Source organism: Lactuca saligna, chromosome 8 (genome assembly GCF_052625555.1).
Source record: "Lactuca saligna cultivar CGN05327 chromosome 8, ASM5262555v1, whole genome shotgun sequence".
NCBI classification, from domain to species: domain Eukaryota; kingdom Viridiplantae; phylum Streptophyta; class Magnoliopsida; order Asterales; family Asteraceae; genus Lactuca; species Lactuca saligna.
Window position 1 is genome coordinate 39,441,245 of NC_136424.1, and position 18,713 is coordinate 39,459,957.

General features: G+C 34.7%; 1 protein-coding gene across 1 annotated transcript; it reads left to right on the forward strand.

Annotated features, from left to right (window-relative positions):
• The first annotated feature begins 1,417 nt into the window (after nucleotides 1–1,417).
• Nucleotides 1,418–4,561, forward strand: LOC145010805 (two-component response regulator ARR14-like). Its single transcript, XM_078969353.1, has 6 exons — nucleotides 1,418–1,925; nucleotides 2,495–2,647; nucleotides 2,722–3,126; nucleotides 3,218–3,294; nucleotides 3,423–4,145; nucleotides 4,238–4,561. Exons 1-5 carry the CDS (start codon nucleotides 1,760–1,762, stop codon nucleotides 4,143–4,145), a joined length of 1,524 nt encoding a protein of 507 aa, XP_078825479.1. The 5' UTR covers nucleotides 1,418–1,759; the 3' UTR covers nucleotides 4,238–4,561.
• The last annotated feature ends 14,152 nt before the right edge of the window (nucleotides 4,562–18,713 follow it).

Below are 18,713 nucleotides of genomic sequence, written 5' to 3' on the forward strand. Positions count from 1 at the left end.
AATGCTTTTGTTTTTTTTACAATTGAGTTGTAAAATTAAATGAGATTCAAGTTTTAAACCTTACACACCTAAAATATTGTCCACAATTATCTACCGATTGATGGATCTTTACACTTTAGATAGGTTCAACGTAGCCACATACATTGCCAAGAGAGTTTATTTTACCTTTTCCGGCTTCATAAAACCCCAAAAGTCTTATCACTGTAATTCTATGGGCCACTATATCTAAATTAAAACCCTTTAGTTTAATTTAAACTCAATTAAAACCCTTTAGTTTAATCTAAAGTCATTTTGATTTTTTCTTGAAACGGAACAATTATGATTTGTATTCAATCAATAAAATCCCAATCCATTTTGGGTTAAGTTCCAATAGATTCACCCCCTTCAAATTTTGATTGGTCAAATTAGGTACAAGAAAGAGTCATTTTTCAACTTCGTGCATGACTTTGGTTTTTATTTCCTTTCTCATTAAAAACAATATTTTGTTATAATTCCTCTATCTAATGACCCGTTGCTATCTTGACCCACCGAATCACTCAAGTTAATAATTGCCTCCATCGTCATTATCAATAAAATAACTCTAAGTCACAATTAATACAACACAATGAAAAAGAAGAAAAATCAAATATATTAAATTAAACCAAAGGTATATGATATATAAAGCTTATATTTTCTTTAATTACATACATAAAACTTAAAAATAATATATAAACAACAAAATGCTTTTTTTCTAATGTTTGCTCAAAAAAATCCAATTAAAAATCATATATTTCGTAATATATAAACGTTTTTTTAAAAGAAAATAAAAAGCCTTTTTGCGATAATAACCATTAAACAAGCCACTTTGCAATATAAAGTAATTTTGTAGTTGGACCATATGTTGTTTTTTTGTATAAAAGTTTAAAATATAATTTATCTTTTTCAATATTCATCATCCATTTGGTTAACTTTTATTCCATCAATTGAAAATAAGAAATACATAAATTAAAAACTTAAAATTCATAATTACTACATTTAAATGAAGTTTTCATCCAAAAATTATTCTTTCTAGTTCTTGGTTAAAATTATAATAGTCAAACATTCAAATATGTAGATTAGTGTGGCCAACCATTCAAATATGTTTCATCAACTCTCTATAAAGATCGTGATGGATCTCAACATGACTTATTAATCCGTTTCTCTGTATCAGTGTAACAATTTTATTTTCGTCATAATCGCATATTGCATTTGTTCTTAGTTAAAGAAAAAAAGACATATAACAATGAAAGACTTTTTAGTTTGAGGGGCCTTACAAGAAAGTGTTCCAAACTACAAGATCCAAAGATGGGATTTTTCAAAGTTTGTATGTATGTACCACTCCTCAAGTCATTTTCAACACATTTTTATATGGGTTTTGCCAATAAGGACATAACTTTGATGGATTTTTTCCAACTATTATCTATCTTTATGATTATCCTTTCATTTCTTTAAATTCATCACCCTTCTTCCAGTCTTCTTTGTACTCCCACTGCTACACATTCAATTCCTCACTCATCGATCACACGCTCACACCTATAATTCAATTTCCCATAATAAATTTTACACCAATTTCTCAATCATTGCTTTCAATTTCATTTCTACCAACTAAAACAACTGAATTCCCCTTAATTACTCCCCCTAGATCTGCTCCCTAACAAAATTGTTCGAGGGTTTCGCTTTAATTTCGCCTTTGATGTTATCCCACTTCTGGATTTTGCAGAAAGAGAGGTTTACTTGAGGTATGACGACGGCGAGCAGTTTCGTTTCCGGGTCCGGGTCGTTGAGTTCAAAACCTGCAACGGGTGTGTCAGATCAGTTCCCTGTGGGTTTGAGAGTTCTTGTTGTTGATGACGATGTTACTTGTTTAAAGATTTTGGAACAAATGCTTCGCAGATGCTCGTATCATGGTAAACACTTTGTTTTCCTTTTTCGCTTTCAGTATGAACGTCATATTTCTCTGTTTGTTAGAGATTAACTGTTAGTGTCCACTTTTCAGAATTTTAACACGATTAGTGATAAATAACACTAGATTACCTTCAATAATCACAAAAAATAGCACTTTCTGTGCAAGTTGAGTTTTCACCATGAAAAAGTTAAATGTTGCACTTTTATGCAATCAAATCACTGCTTAACATGACTTGAACATGAAATATATTATTGATCTTTGAGTTACCTTTATATGTGGAAAACAATAAAGGATGAACTCTAGAAATGCTTACAGGGGATCTTTAGTAACTTGAATTTTGGATTTTATAGGCTTTCTTGATTTCACATTTTAGATTCAAGATCTCTTTCATTTAATTTACTTATATAACCAGATATGGTTCTATTCTAGCATAATTTCTTTCACTATATGACTTTACCTCTTAAAGGGCTGTTTCTTTTTCTTTCCTTTTTCCCATATAAGCCCTGAATGAGTAATGATGTCTGTATGGATAAAGATTGTTTCTTTTTCTAATTTAGTTAACTTTTGCAGTTACAACTTGCTCACAAGCAACTGCTGCTTTAAATATATTAAGGGAAAGAAAAGGTGGATTTGATGTGGTTTTAAGTGATGTTCATATGCCTGATATGGATGGATTTAAGCTTCTTGAACTCGTTGGGTTAGAAATGGATCTTCCTGTCATAAGTACGTTTTATTTTCCATCTATAATAATCTTTTATCTTTTATATAAACTAAAAACAAATTATTACTGTGTGCAGTGATGTCAGCAGATGGAAGAACGAATCTTGTGTTGAGGGGAATAAGACATGGGGCATGTGATTACTTAATCAAGCCTATACGTGAAGAACAACTAAAGAACATATGGCAACATGTTATAAGAAAAAAATGGAATGAAAATAAAGAACATGAAAATTCAGGGAGCATGGAACACAAAAGAGGAGGAGGAGGCGATGATAATCATGATAGTGAGTATGGTTCTTCTGTTAATGAAGGAGGAGAAAATGGGTTGCTGACGTGTCATAAAAAAAGAAGAAGTATTAAAGAAGAAGATGATTGTGAACTTGAAAGTGATGATCCATCTGCTTCAAAAAAGCCACGTGTTGTTTGGTCTGTGGAGTTGCATCAGCAATTCGTTAGTGCTGTGAATCAACTTGGAATTGATAGTATGTTATTATTATTATTATTATTATTTTTAATTATAATACTTTAATTTATTTTGTTAAAAATCGTTATGTTACTTTTTTATTTTCTCAGAGGCTGTTCCAAAGAGAATTCTTGAATTGATGAATGTGCCAGGTTTGACTAGAGAAAACGTTGCAAGTCATTTGCAGGTGTAGTTTGACTTTTTTTTTTTTCCAATAAAGCTTTGACCTTTGTGATAAAAGATTATACGTGAACTAATTACAATTGAAACATATAGTGAAGTGATTAAAAGTTTATATTTTTTTTTGTTATGCAGAAGTTTAGATTATACTTAAAGAGATTAAGTGGTGTGGGAGGTCAACAAGGAGGGGGTCCAAATTCATTTTGTGGGCCCATCGAACAAAATAAAAAACTAGGTTTATACGGAAGGTTCGAGATCCAAGCACTGGCGGCTTCCGGCCAAATCCCGCCGGAAACACTGGCGGCACTTCACGCTGAACTTTTCGGGCGGCCAACCGGAAATGTCAACTTGCCGCTAGTTGACCACCAACCGATATTACAATCATCTAATTACACTCAACCCCTCCCATCAAAGCAAATCTCACAACCCGTTGTAGAAGATGTTCATTCATGGCATTCCAACAACATGATTGGTAATTATGGTGGATTGGGAGGGCAAAATGGTAATTTAATAGGGGTAATGCCAAGTCAGCAGGTTCAGAAACAAGCGATCACGGTTCAACCCTCGCGTCTTGTTGTCCCGAATAATCAATCATCATCGGTTAGTTTTCAAGGGGGGAGTAGTGGCGTTTTGGTAAATTCGGGTGAGAAACAAATTTCATTTGGTGAATGTGTTCAAGTGCTTGATCAAGGACCTTTGAAGAATCTTGGATTTGTGGGTAAAGGGAATTTGATTCCAAGTAGGTTTGCTGTTTATGAAGATGAATCTTTAGCAAATAATTTGAATCAATGGGATAACTTTGGGAAGAAAGTGAAACAAGAGCCGAATATTGAATTCATGAGTGTCTTCTCTGAATAGGTAAACATAAATCTATGAAAAGATAAAAAAAGTGTACTTCATTTTCAAAGTAAAAAATGAGAGTTAATTACCTAATGCTCAAATTGAAACAGGTTTAGATCGTGATTTACATATCAAGATCGTTGGTTGGAAGATTCATCTACAAATCAGAAATGAATCATGAAGGTGATGAATTGGTGTTCTTAGAGATCAAGAAGAGTGTTGTTAGGTAGGATTATTATTGAACAAGTTCATAGAATCGTGGGACTTGTTGATCTTATTATATATAAGTTTTTAAGGGTTATGTGTAGCTCATTCATCAATAGTTATGCAAAGATTTAGTGATTGTAATTATGTCTCTCTTGTATGGTAGTTGTAGAATTGTATCGTAATGTTTTTACTCGATTCATATCTTCAAGAATATGAACTCTTGCGAATGATTCTGCTATGAATGTTTTTTAGATGTGTAAAATAAAACCAAATTTAGATCTTGAATTATATGAACTCCTGCTTTTTATGACATGACTTACAAAAACAAGTTAATAACAGGAACACACACACACACAGAGGAAACTGATCATCAAAATATGAATTCATTGCTCAAACTAATAATTAAAAGATTGTAAGAACAAAAGCTAGCTATTGGAAAAGCTAGTCTCTCCATCTACTTCCTTATAAGCATTCTGTTGTAACAAACTATGTAAACAAAATACCTAAAATACCCCTCCACTAATAAGATGCTCATTGTTTTGCTGATTTCTTCATCTTATCCTTTATAAGAATGTGAATCAAGTGGGTGTGTAGCAATATCCCACCCTCGAAGAGTGACCTTGTCTTCAAGGTGGAGATCCTGAATATTGGGCACTCCATTTGGAACATATTTTCATAATGGTGTTTGTCTAAATGTTGCTTAAGGATCTTGGAAAACAGATGTTGTCTTAACGACTGTTATTCAGTTTAAGCAACAAGCATTCATCCTATATTGAAAGTTGTGTAGGTGGTATTGGTATATGAGGTTTAATACTTTCATTAGTGACCAATGTTGATATTGTAGCAAACTCGACAATTGAGATTCAGGGATTAATGGAATAGAAGGATAATCAAAACCTTATTGTTGCAGGATTTGATGAATTCCTAATGGTGTTTGAAGAGGGTCAACCGGAAGGTTTGGCCAATTTGAACTTCCACAATGTGGAATGATGGGATCCTGGAGAATATCATACTTAGGGCTAACCAAAATTACCAAAATTGCATCTCTTGTGTGCCATATAGCAAAGCTCTTCCTCCTCTCATACTATACTCATCATAACCAACAAGGTTAATCTTGTCATTTTTGAAAACAAAGGTTTCAAAACCAAGCAATGTTGGAGGCTTGGTTATTAATGGCACCAAAACCATACGAGCTCTGATAGCATATCCGCAACCGCCATTAGAACGAGCTTTAAGGGATTTGGAGGATAGAAACCCGACATTAACAATGGAAGGGAATAAAAGTAGACCACATGGGAAATGTGTTCTTGAGTTTTTCTTAAGAGACAGAAGAGGATGGAATGGAAGGAGATGGAAAGCAAAGTAAGTGTCTTTTTTACCAACCCATTTTTGGAAGGGTTAGGAGGTGAAGTAAAAAAAGGCTCAAATCCCTCCATTCCATTCTATTTCCCTCCATCTTAAGAACATTCTTTGATTATTTATATTCCTATTCCATTTCCCACCTTCCATCTGTTAGAAATTGGGTAGGGTTATAGTGGAGATCTGGATATCCCTCGAATCGTGTAAACACGTTCCGAATTGATATTTCTATTTTATGCCCGGGTTATAAGAAATTCAATCTAGGATAATCCCAATGGGACACTTACGAATCTAGGCATAGAAAACGTAAGCCAAATTGCTAGCAGATTCTGAATTTGTATGAAAAAAACGAGAGCTAAAATGTGATACTTCTCTACAAAAGAGAGTCGTTTATATAGAAAATGATATGTAGGGTTTCGTTTTAAGGTTGGCCGTTATGGGTTGCTTTGGAAACAAATCAAGGGAATCCAGAATTAATGAGGAAATCAATGGTTCCAAAACTGACGATCTTAGTCATTTTTACTATAACCCCCTTAAGAATTTGAGTTTTCCACTATTAGCGGGACCCAGTCAGGGGCTCTACCCCTTGGACCCTATCAGGAGTGTTGCGCTATCACTAGAACCCATCAAAGGGGCGCTGCGCCTTTGGAAACCCTGGACCCAGGGGCGTTGCCTCCGGACCTCCAACTTGTCATCGAACCGGGTTCTAATTTGATTTTATACATGTGTGCACTCCGCACATACCCAAACATATATTATACTACAAATTATGAAGCCCCTTAGCTCACATGTAAGTTCCAATTACAAAAAATGATCTGGCGACACTAAAATCACCAACACCATCCCTTTTCCTCTCCTTCCATTCCCTTCCTTTAATTAGAAAACTTTAAAACAAGGCGTAAGCCAAAGGTTTTTGGGGTGATCTTGGGAGAGGTTGAATCCGGGATGAAAGAGTTGTAGGTCACAAAGTTGATAAAGAAGGGGGAATCTTATTGGCACATAAAATGGTAAAAAGTCAAAATCACGAATGGATTAAACATCATCATTACATTCGTATAAACTTTTGGGAACTGATATTGTCTCATCAAACCAAAATTGAGAAGGATCCTATTTTACCATTTAGACAACTCTAATTAATGTTTGAAATATTTTTATTGGTTGAAATTGCATTGTTTTCCGAAAAAGATGATTACAAGAAGTTGATTATAGGTTGACTTTTTATAAAAATGATTATAGGGTATTTAAGGGGTATCTTATTAGCAGCACCCAATTGAAAAAGAATGGAGGAATTTTACTGGCACTCAAAATGGTAAAAACTCAAAACCACGAATGGATTAGACATCATCATTACGTTCGTATAAACCCTTGGAAATTGATATTGTCTTCTCAAACCAAGATAGAGAAAGAATGGAAGAATTTTATTGGCAACAAAAATAGTAGAAAGTCAAAACCACGAATATTAAACATCACCATTATGATTCGTATAAATTCATGGGAATTGATCTTGTCTTATCAAATTGACCATCACTGGCCTATGAAGTGTCTATGTATATCATCACTTATAAAAAAAAAAATTCTTTTATCAACTTTTAACATATACTAAACTTCTAATTTGGACCTTCAACTATTAAATATTTTTATTATATGTCTTTGACATATAATATCTCAATTTTTAGTTTGTATAATAATAGAATCTTAATTTTTCTTTTAGTTTTACTAATATTAAAAATACCAATATTAAATATTACCCATATTAAGAATGTGCATAGTATCTATAATTATTTAAGAGAAAATAAATACCCTTCTATATTTTCTTCCGAAAACTTCCATATGTTTTAAAAAAATCTTATTTTAAAGACAACTATCGAAAATATCATATTGTTAATCTATACGGTTCAAAACCTAACGTCTAGAAACCAATTAATCAATTCTTAGCTCTTTTTTTTGTGGTTTTTGGTGCTTTTTTAAGGAAGTAGAAGGAGGATTGGTGCTAGGACCAAGCAAACAACATTTCTCATCTTTGATATCACATTTTGGACCATTAAGGATTCAAGCTTCTATCTTTGTAGCTTATTCTTTTAGATCTAAGTTGTTTAATTCCTTGTTGGTCCTTGGTTTTGATTTAAGTGAAGGGATGTAATAAAGTTGGCAACTTTATGGTCTTCCTGAATCACTTTCTTATGAACATTTGGTTTGTGAACCTAGCATGAATTTGTGGTCACTTTCTTTCCTTTTGACCTAGATTGCATAGAGGACATGCATGGAGCATGAATGTCCTTAAAGTTGTCATATTTATGAACATTTGGAGTCCCTTATAGCTTTCTCGAAAGTGAGAGTTGACTATTTAATAGATTAAGGACTCAAACCATTAAGTTATTGTCTCAAACTGTGGTCACAATGTGACATTGAGGATGTCACGACGTGACTAAGGAGGATTTCACATTTATCTTGTCCTAATGAGTTCACGACATGACCAAGGAGGGTTCATGTCGTGATGCTTGCTGAGTGAGTTTTCCGTGATTGAGTTTGTTGAATTAGTGTGAGATGAATTGGAATCAGACTAAGCTCGTTCTCATTACGTGACCTAAGGTTGGTCATGATGTGAGGTTCAATTTTTGGTATTATTGGTTGTTGACTTTGACTTTGACCGTTGACTTTTGGTCAAATTGTTGGATTCAAAGTATAGGCTAAGGTTGGACCTTATATGTTTTGATAGGTGTGTTGTAGCACCAGTTGCATAGGATTGAGTTGTGGTTTAGCTGATTTCGTGAATTAGGTGAGTCTTCTCACTATATTGTGTAGGATGCTATTTATTTTTATGATACTTGCATGGAAGACCCGGGGGTAGCCCATGATATTTTTATGAAAGACCATGGAGGTAGTTAATGATACTTGTATATAAGACCATGGGGTAGTCATGGCAATGTGAGGAAAGACCATGGGGTAGCCCATAACACTTGTATGCAAGACCATGGGGGTAGCCTATGATAATGTAAGTACGGTATGTTGTATTTTGGGGAACTCACTAAGTTTTGTGTTTACAGGTACTTCTAGTTCCAAAATCCAAAGGGAAGGGCTCGGCTTGACTGCACAGTATCCCCTGTGCTTACTTTTGATTTACTATGTTTGGTTTTGGAATGGATGGTTGTATGATTTGATGGTTTAAAATTAAAGATTTTATTGGAATTTTTGGGACGTTACAACACATACATGTGGTATTTTAGGGAAACCCACTAAGCTTTGTGGTTACGATTTCATGTTTTAAATGCAAAGGGAAGGGTTTGGCTTGATTGCACTGCATCCCCTGGAGTTTTATTTCCACATTATTGATTTATGATTTTACTCTTATGTTTGAGAATACATTACACTCTAATTGTCTTTTGAACAAATGATTCAATGGTTTTAGTGGCTGAAAAATAAAATTTTTACGTAATATTTTTAGGACGTTACAAATTAATTTGTATCAAATGTTTATAATTAAAAAACATAATTATAATTATTTTTTACCAAACATAACTACAATAAATATAAATGATAGTTTTCATTTATCGTCATTTTGTCAAATGCAATCATATTTTAGCTTTATTATAAATACGTGAATAGTAACAATAAAATATATAATATTAATAATATATAAATTAATTTTATCAAATATATTATAGTGACATAGAATTAATACACCGTGCAAAATATATGATAAATTATCTACAACTTAATAGACCATAAATATAAATATAGTTATATTATTTTGGTTGTTTATCCTCAAAAAATAAAAAGAAAAATAAACTATAAAACTAAAAAAAAAAAAAAAAAAAAAAAAAAAAAAAAAAAAAACACACACATCCACTGCTCATACAATTATATGCCCTTTGAAGCTCTTTTTGATGTATGAATCGACCTTTTCAAAGAGTTGTATGACTGATACTCCCTCCTAGGGATGTAAACGAGCCGAGCTGAGTTCAAGCCTGACCAAGCTCGAGCTCGGCTCGTTTATTTTTAAGGAAACTCGAGCTCGATTCTAGTCTTAAAATGAAGCTCGAGCACGGCTCGTGAGCAATTTAGTGGGCTCGCGAACCATCTATATATATGTATATATATATATATATATATATGTGTGTGTGTGTGTGTGTGTGTGTGTGTGTGGCTAGATTATAATGTGTATTGTAAATATTGTGTGGATGTAGAAACGAATGTGGACCAAGAGTTTAAAATACATATTCTAATAGAATACATATTCTGATTGAATGAATATTTTTTGAAATAACAAATGTTTGAACCATGAGTTGAAGAATAATAACATTTTTAAAGAATAATCATTTATTATTAATATTATTGAAGAATCTAAGATCAAAAAATAAACAAAATACAATTTTTACTGTCACATTCTATAAAAATACAATATCATTTTTTGAATTTTTGTCACACTTTATAAGAATACAAGCTTTATAGTAAGTTATTCTTGAAAAAATATTGATCAATGACATTCATGAAAGAATCTTCATTCTCATTCTTCCTAGAAGAGAATTTATTTCCTTTGATTTTAAATCTTCAACTAACGAGTAAACAAAGATCTGTATTAAAAAATAAAAATAAGCATGGGAATAAGATTATACAAATAAGGATACCATTCTTCTAAGAATGATACTTGAAATTCATGTAAAAAGTATTATAAATGAGAATGAAATTCTATCAGAATTACTTTCTGCCATAATACCCTTAGGATCTTGAAAAAAGTTTGTAAGAATATTAAACACAAATGTTAAGAAGTTTAGAGTATACTCTTCCAAAAATCTGGCAGAATATTGAACAAAAACGTATCTTGCACCATACGCTATACAAAATCACATGGTAGATAGATATCAACACCAACAAAAGGCATTACACAATTCATAATGTATTACACAATTGAATATATGAATATAACTGCCAATCACCTAAAAAAGTATCAAATTGACTATTAACAACATAGAAACAAACAACATACATATCTTGATATGATGGATCTCAAAAAATCAAGAATATAGTATCAAAATGGTGAATAAAATTAGGGAAAATCAAACACTTACCTATAGTCTTAGAACAACTTTCATGACAAAGCCGCTGAATGCAGCTAACATATGGGAATATAGGCTCAGAAAACCCTAATAAAGAGAGAACAAGGAGGACCGGTCTCCCCCTGGTGCATAAGCAAATTCAAATATATATTTTATGAAAATAAATTGGTTATAGACGAATAAATAAACAAGACAAAAAAGAAAATTCAAATGTAAACCTCATTTAACAATTGGAACTTCGCTTCCTCGAATTCCTTGCCTCCATCATTATCAAAACTTGATATTGATATAAAAAATCAATGTAGGGAATCGATTGCTGTGACATCCCTAATTTCTCGACCAGAAAATACCGATTTGTTTATGCTTTGTTTTATAAATCAGAGTGATCGTTTAAAGAAAACAGTTGCGGAATTTGTTCCCAAAACAAAATATGATAAAATTTATCAAAACGTTTCTCAAAGAGAATGTATTTTCATTAAATAATAAAACATCGGGATGTCATGTTCCGATACAGACCATAAGCATAAACAATATAAAATAGACCTTACAACAGTTATTTATAACTACTGATCTATAATCCAAAATCTCTCGTCAAGTCCACCAACTTATACTCTTGTGCCATTACCTGTAATGCAAAGAAAACTGAGTGGGTCAGGCTTGGGAGCCTGGTGAGCATATAGGGTTTTCAACCCACAATAATACATTTATTATATTCAATTATCAAACAATCAACCCAAATACCCATCCCCATATCTCCTTTATTTTCTCAAGGGTTTACCCTAAGAATCCACTATCCTTCATTCATCCATTCCTAAGGATTTGCCTAAGGAATTGGCACAAGGTCTATTTGCTACCACGGTTTATACAACAGACACTACGTCACATAGTCACTAGGGTTCATACAAATAAGCACGAAATCACATCGTCACCAAGGTTTATCAAATACGCACGAAGTTGCATCGTCACCAAAGCTTTACTTAATAGGCACGAAGTCACATCGTCACCAAGGCTTTACTTAATAGGCACGAAGTCACATCGTCACCAAGGCTTACTCAATAGGCACGAAGTCACATCGTCACCAACTATTCCATCTACCCATGTTCTACCCAACATTTTTGTAGATATAAATACAAGCACAATTTAAATCATTTAACACCCGTATAAAAACATCAATTCCAAGCCCATCTCAAATAGACAAATAATATATAACCCATAGCACGTATTTCATAGCTAATACTTTATATTTATGTGTTAGAAGAAAGTAACTATACACTCACACGTATAAACAACAATATATATACACATAGCACGTATTTTATAAAATACTTCATATCTATGTGTAAGATGAAAGTGACTATACACTCACTTGATCAGAAGATGATTGGATAGCACTACGGCTTGTAAAAGTAGTATTCTTCGGTAGATCTGGAAGATCTTCACAAAAACCGGGCTCCTAGCGGGCAGATCTTCGGCTCGGAAATTTCACTTCTCGGGATCTTCGGGGCCTCGGGATTTGCTTCGGGGCTCGAGAATGATACCGGGGCTTCGGGATAATTCTTGCACGAAAAACGATGCAAAAACATGAGAGAAAGAAGAGAAATGAGCAAATGAATCGGCTGCACTCGACTCCCTTTTATAGGGTCTTGATTTGCGATTTACGCTGGGCGTAATGTGGATCAGCTCGCTGACTCCCTCCTTGGATAATATCAAAAGTTTATATTTAAATTTAATATCGAAAATATTTAATAAACTTCAAAAATTCATATCTTCTTCATACGAACTCCGTTTTCGACGTTCTTTATATCCCCGCGTAGGTGAGACTACGTTCTACAACTTTCGTTTAGACTCTGTCGGCTATTTTTGACTTTATTTTTATTATTTATTTTTAGTAGGCTGGGACAGGAAAACTCCGTTATAAATTCATAACTTTTTCATCCGACGTCCGTTTTTGCCTATCTTTTTATCGTTTCATTACAATTAACGAGATCTTCGATTTTCATTTAGATTGTTTCGGCTAAAAACCGCTCGGTCTCAAATCGAGTATTCGGGCTGTATACTGCTAAGTCGAAACTTAGAAAAATCACAACTTCCTCATACGAAGTCAGATTTGGACGTCCTTTTTATGCACGCTCACGGTTTAACGTATTATACAACTTTCATTTAGATTGATAAGGCTAAATATCACTCTAACGTAAATTCACTTTTTACGTCGCGCTGTGCCGTGCCGGTTCTATCGCGAAACTTCGACAGGTCATAACTTCTTCGTTATAACTCGGATTTCGGCGTTCTTTATATGTACAGAATCCTTGTAAAATATACTATAAGTTAGTTAAGATTATTCATTCTAAATAATCTTTTATCAAAAAGTCATTTTTGACGCTTATCGTCTCTAAATTGACTAGCCCTGATCTACGGGCATTACAATTATCTCCCCCTTAGGATGATTACGTCCCGGAATCATAAACGAAATAGTCCTTACGTTAAATTTCCATCCTTATTAATAACTGTGATGCTCAATCTTTCATTTGCTTTTCATACTGTGTTGGACTTTCAATCGTAACCTTCAAGTTACAAAATAAATCCTTATTGTGGACTCCTTCTTCTTCTTAGGATAAATACATTCATTTATCTATTGTAACTAACCAATGGGTTGTGTCCCGATGACCTCTCATCATAGTCGGACTCAATTGATATGACCACTAGGGTCAAAATAACAACTATCTTACTAGTCATTACCGAAACAATGGTAATGACATACTTGAATAAAACGGAATCAATTAGTAGCTTCTTGGTAACTTTGCGACTTCCCATGATCCACGCGTGAGTCGTGTGCTTCCGGTAGTATAGATCTCTACTACCATTCACACCTACTCATACTCGTCCCAAGTATTGTCTCGCAGTTAACCAAGTCACCATACATAAATCATATAATCATTCAACACATTAGATAACAAACCCAGGGTTTATATTAATTCTTGAAACTATTACACAAAAGTTCAAGTTCACCCTATACTATGCCTCTAGCAGGCTATGCTTCCTGATACAGACTTTATATATTAATATGAAGTCTTAATCTTTTAATCCTCCCATCGTTTTCTGCTTCGTCGGGGAACATGTGGAATGCCCTTGGTTGTGGCGGTGTGTTTTTCTTTGGGCAGTCTCTAGAAACATACCCTTCTTCGTTACATCTGTAGCACACCTTTTTGTTAGCTACACATTTGTTGGCGACATGCTCTGTCTTCCCACATTTGTAGAAGGTCGTCTCCTCGTTACACTTCCCGAAGTGTTTCTTTTTACACTTCTCACACCACTTAGCTTCATCTCTTCCTCCAGATTTCGAGAATTTTGTTTCTTTGTTGATCATTGAAGATCCTTCATGTTTCCTTTTCTCTCCAACTTTAGCTCTCTCCAGACCCTTTTTTTTATTTGGGTCTCAACATTTTTGGTTGCCCAGATGGCGGCTTTCAGAGTGGTTGCTTGTTTGACTATCGGACCAAAGTCCGCTGGTAATCCATTGGCAAACTTGTTGACCTTGGAAAGTTCCATTGGAATTAGGTATGGAATAAACTTCATTTTCTCCGTAAAGCTTGTAGCGTACTCAGTGACGCTCAATTTTCCCTTCTTCAGATTCTGGAACTCATTGTTGATTTGCAGAAGATCCTGCTCAGAGCAGTATTGCATTTCCAGTTGCACCACGAACTCTTCCCAAGACATCTTGCTAGCTTCCCCCTTGGGCATCGAACCAGCCAGTAACTTCCACCAGCTCAGTACTCCAGATTTTAACAGAGGAATTGCAAGAACGGTCTTCTGTCTGTTGCTACACTCGCAACTTTCGAACATTGTCTCCATCTCGGAGATCCAGTCCATGACTTGCACCGGTGTCGGGCTCCCAGAAAGACACGGTGGTTTGGATACCATGAAATCCTTGTACTTGCATCCACGCCCGTCATTTTAACCTCCATCCTGGTTGTTTTGGCAAACTATTGGTGGGTTGGCTTGACCAACGGTCCCACTGTAGTTTCCTCCTTCAGAATGCCCTCCATTTACTTCAGGCTCTTCAACTTGAATTGACAATTCTTCGCGATTCTGCCTAATCAGACGTCTGGTTTCTTCCATCTGATGATCCAACATTGCTTGGATCATCACTTGAACTCCGTCCATTGTCATTGGTTCAGGCGCTGCCGCTACAACAGGTATTTGTTCAATCACTGGTATTTGATTCCTGTTTTCATCAGCATTTCCAACTCCACTCCTCGTTCTCACCATTTTTGATCTGTACACCGAATAAGGTGAAATTAGATCCTTATTCACGATAGATATTCAAATCATCCTTATCACTTCGAAACGTTTACATGCTAGTTCTAATATCGTAGACGCACGCTTAGAATCCTAAACACATAAGTTTTCCAGATCCGGTCGGCAACAGACCATAGATCCGAACAAATAATATCATATACGGCAAACATATAACAATTAGCACATAATAGCATTTTAGGCAATTTTCCTAAAATATACTAGTGCTCGTGTTTTAAAATATGGTAGACACTCATCTCACAATCATCGCCTAGCATTCTAAGTTTAAGTCTAGAAATGCTACAAATTCCTAGTTCGCTTAAACTAATGCTCTGATACCAACTGTGACATCCCCAATTTCTCGACCAGAAAAGACCGATTTGTTTATGCTTTATTTTATAAATCAGAGTGATCGTTTAAAGAAAACGGTTGCGGAATTTGTTCCCAAAACAAAATATGATAAAATTTATCAAAACGTTTCTCAAAGAGAATGTATTTTCATTAAATAATAAAACCTCGGGATGTCATGTTCCGATACAGACCATAAGCATAAACAATATAAAATAGACCTTACAACAGTTATTTATAACTACTGATCTATAATCCAAAATCTCTCGTCAAGTCCACCAACTTATACTCTTGTGCCATTACCTGTAATGCAAAGAAAACTGAGTGGGTCAGGCTTAGGAGCCGGATGAGCATATAGGGTTTTCAACCCACAATAATACATTTATTATATTCAATTATCAAACAATCAACCCAAATACCCATCCCCATATCTCCTTTATTTTCTCAAGGGTTTACCCTAAGAATCCACTATCCTTCATTCATTCATTCCTAAGGATTTGCCTAAGGAATTGGCACAAGGTCTATTTGCTACCACGGTTTATACAACAGATACTACGTCACATAGTCACTAGGGTTCATACAAATAAGCACGAAATCACATCGTCACCAAGGTTTATCAAATACGCACGAAGTTGCATCGTCACCAAAGCTTTACTTAATAGGCACGAAGTCACATCGTCACCAAGGCTTTACTTAATAGGCACGAAGTCACATCGTCACCAAGGCTTACTCAATAGGCACGAAGTCACATCGTCACCAACTATTCCATCTACCCATGTTCTACCCAACATTTTTGTAGATATAAATACAAGCACAATTTAAATCATTTAACACCCGTATAAAAACATCAATTCCAAGCCCATCTCAAATAGACAAATAATATATAACCCATAGCACGTATTTCATAGCTAATACTTTATATTTATGTGTTAGAAGAAAGTAACTATACACTCACACGTATAAACAACAATATATATACACATAGCACGTATTTTATAAAATACTTCATATCTATGTGTAAGATGAAAGTGACTATACACTCACTTGATCAGAAGATGATTGGATAGCACTACGGCTTGTAAAAGTAGTATTCTTCGGTAGATCTGGAAGATCTTCACAAAAACCGGGCTCCTAGCGGGCAGATCTTCGGCTCGGAAATTTCACTTCTCGGGATCTTCGGGGCCTCGGGATTTACTTCGGGGCTCGAGAATGATACCGGGGCTTCAGGATAATTCTTGCACGAAAAACGATGCAAAAACGTGAGAGAAAGAAGAGAAATGAGCAAATGAATCGGCTGCACTCGACTCCCTTTTATAGGGTCTTGATTTGCGATTTACACTGGGCGTAATGTGGATCAGCTCGCTGACTCCCTCCTTGGATAATATCAAAAGTTTATATTTAAATTTAATATCGAAAATATTTAATAAACTTCAAAAATTCATATCTTCTTCATACGAACTCCGTTTTCGACGTTCTTTATATCCCCGCGTAGGTGAGACTACGCTCTACAACTTTCGTTTAGACTCAGTCGGCTAACTTTGACTTTATTTTATTATTTATTTTTAGTAGGCCGGGACAGGAAAACTCCGTTATAAATTCATAACTTTTTCATCCGACGTCCGTTTTCGCCTATCTTTTTATCGTTTCATTACAATTAACGAGATCTTCGAATTTCGTTTAGATTGTTTCGGCTAAAAACCGCTCGGTCTCAAATCGAGTATTCGGGCTGCAAACTGCGAAGTCGAAACTTAGAAAAATCATAACTTCGTCATACGAAGTCAGATTTGGACGTCCTTTTTATGCACGCTCACGGTTTAACGTATTATACAACTTTCATTTAGATTACTAAGGCTAAATATCGCTCTAACGTAAATTCACTTTTTACGTCGCGCTGTGTCGTGCCGGTTCTATCGCGAAACTTCGACAGGTCATAACTTCTTCGTTATAACTCGGATTTCGACGTTCTTTATATGTACGGAATCCTTGTAAAATATACTACAACTTAGTTAAGATTATTTCTAAATAATCTTTTATCAAAAAGTCATTTTTGACGCTTATCGTCGCTAAATTGACAAGTTCTGATCTAAGGGCATTACAATTGCGTATTGGAATCGATGTGAACGTGTATTTGTGAGAAAGAAGGAGAGAGACAGTTAGGGACATCATACCATAGGCTTTTGGTGATGAAAATTCGAGCAGGTGGAAGAAATTTCGTTCCTTCTCTCCGTATTAAGAGCATCGATAGTGTGTAAAGATAATGAAGCCGATATGAACGATTGCACAAGGTTAATCAGATTTTATTGTAACTATACATTGAACACACGTCGATTGAACGAGCCCTGGAGTAATTAGCCAAGTCTGCGAGTTTTACAACACTGGTTCTCGTTAATCCACATTTTCGGTTCCGGTTTTTTTTTTATCAATACCAGGTAAAAACCGGTTTGGGCAGGTTCTTTACAATGTTGAATCTATGAAATTCTTTAAACTATCATATCTCATCGATTTGAAGTCGAAATGAAATGATATTTTTCCAACATATAGTTTATTCTTCGCATTTCACTTTATATTATAATTTCATCTTATTTGATTACATATTCGTTGAGTTACAGTCCTCTAAAGACGACATCAAAGTTGAAATATTTTCATTTTTTTGTACTCTATTTTTTAGGATTACGAATCTTAATTCATTCAATAAAGAGAATTCAAATAACTGATCTAAACTTACGAATAATAATCAATATCATCATTGTATCACAACTGCTTTATCAACTAGCTTGTACCCTCTGAATTGAAGGTACTGGAAAACCGGCATCGGCACCAAAACCAGTATATGCTTAACAGTCCGATTATTGGTCCACTCATTTCCTCTAAACCGGTTCGGATCCAAATGCTCACCCATATCCGAAACAATGGAACAAATCCTCTCAAGGTAGAACTCATCTTCCTATTCTCAATAGTCATCTCCGGTCATTTTCTCAATCAACCGACATCAAAGTGCTAATCTATTGTTGCATTTTAAATTGAAGAATACATTCCTTCCAAACCTTCTTCTACTGATTCAAGTGTTTGAGTCAAGTGACACGAGCCACTACTATGATAGTAATTGCTATGAATTGACTTAAAAAACAGCTCAATAAAAGGAACACACACATGAAACTCCCAAACTAATAACCAAAATATCGCTAGAACAAAAGCCAGCTATTCAAAAGGCTAGTCTCCCTTTTATTTTTTTTTCCATATTATAAAAGGTGAGTCTTCACCCATTCCCTCTACCCCTTTATAAGCACTATGTTGCAACAAACGCACTACACGCACCAAAAAAAAA

Excerpts from the sequence above, each read along its gene's own strand:
- LOC145010805 (XM_078969353.1), top strand. The coding sequence starts at position 1,760 with ATGACGACGGCGAGCAGTTTCGTTTCCGGGTCCGGGTCGTTGAGTTCA. Across the intron at positions 1,926-2,494 it reads TCGCAGATGCTCGTATCATG|TTACAACTTGCTCACAAGCA; the intron begins GTAAACACTTTG and ends TAACTTTTGCAG. Across the intron at positions 3,295-3,422 it reads ACGTTGCAAGTCATTTGCAG|AAGTTTAGATTATACTTAAA; the intron begins GTGTAGTTTGAC and ends TTTGTTATGCAG.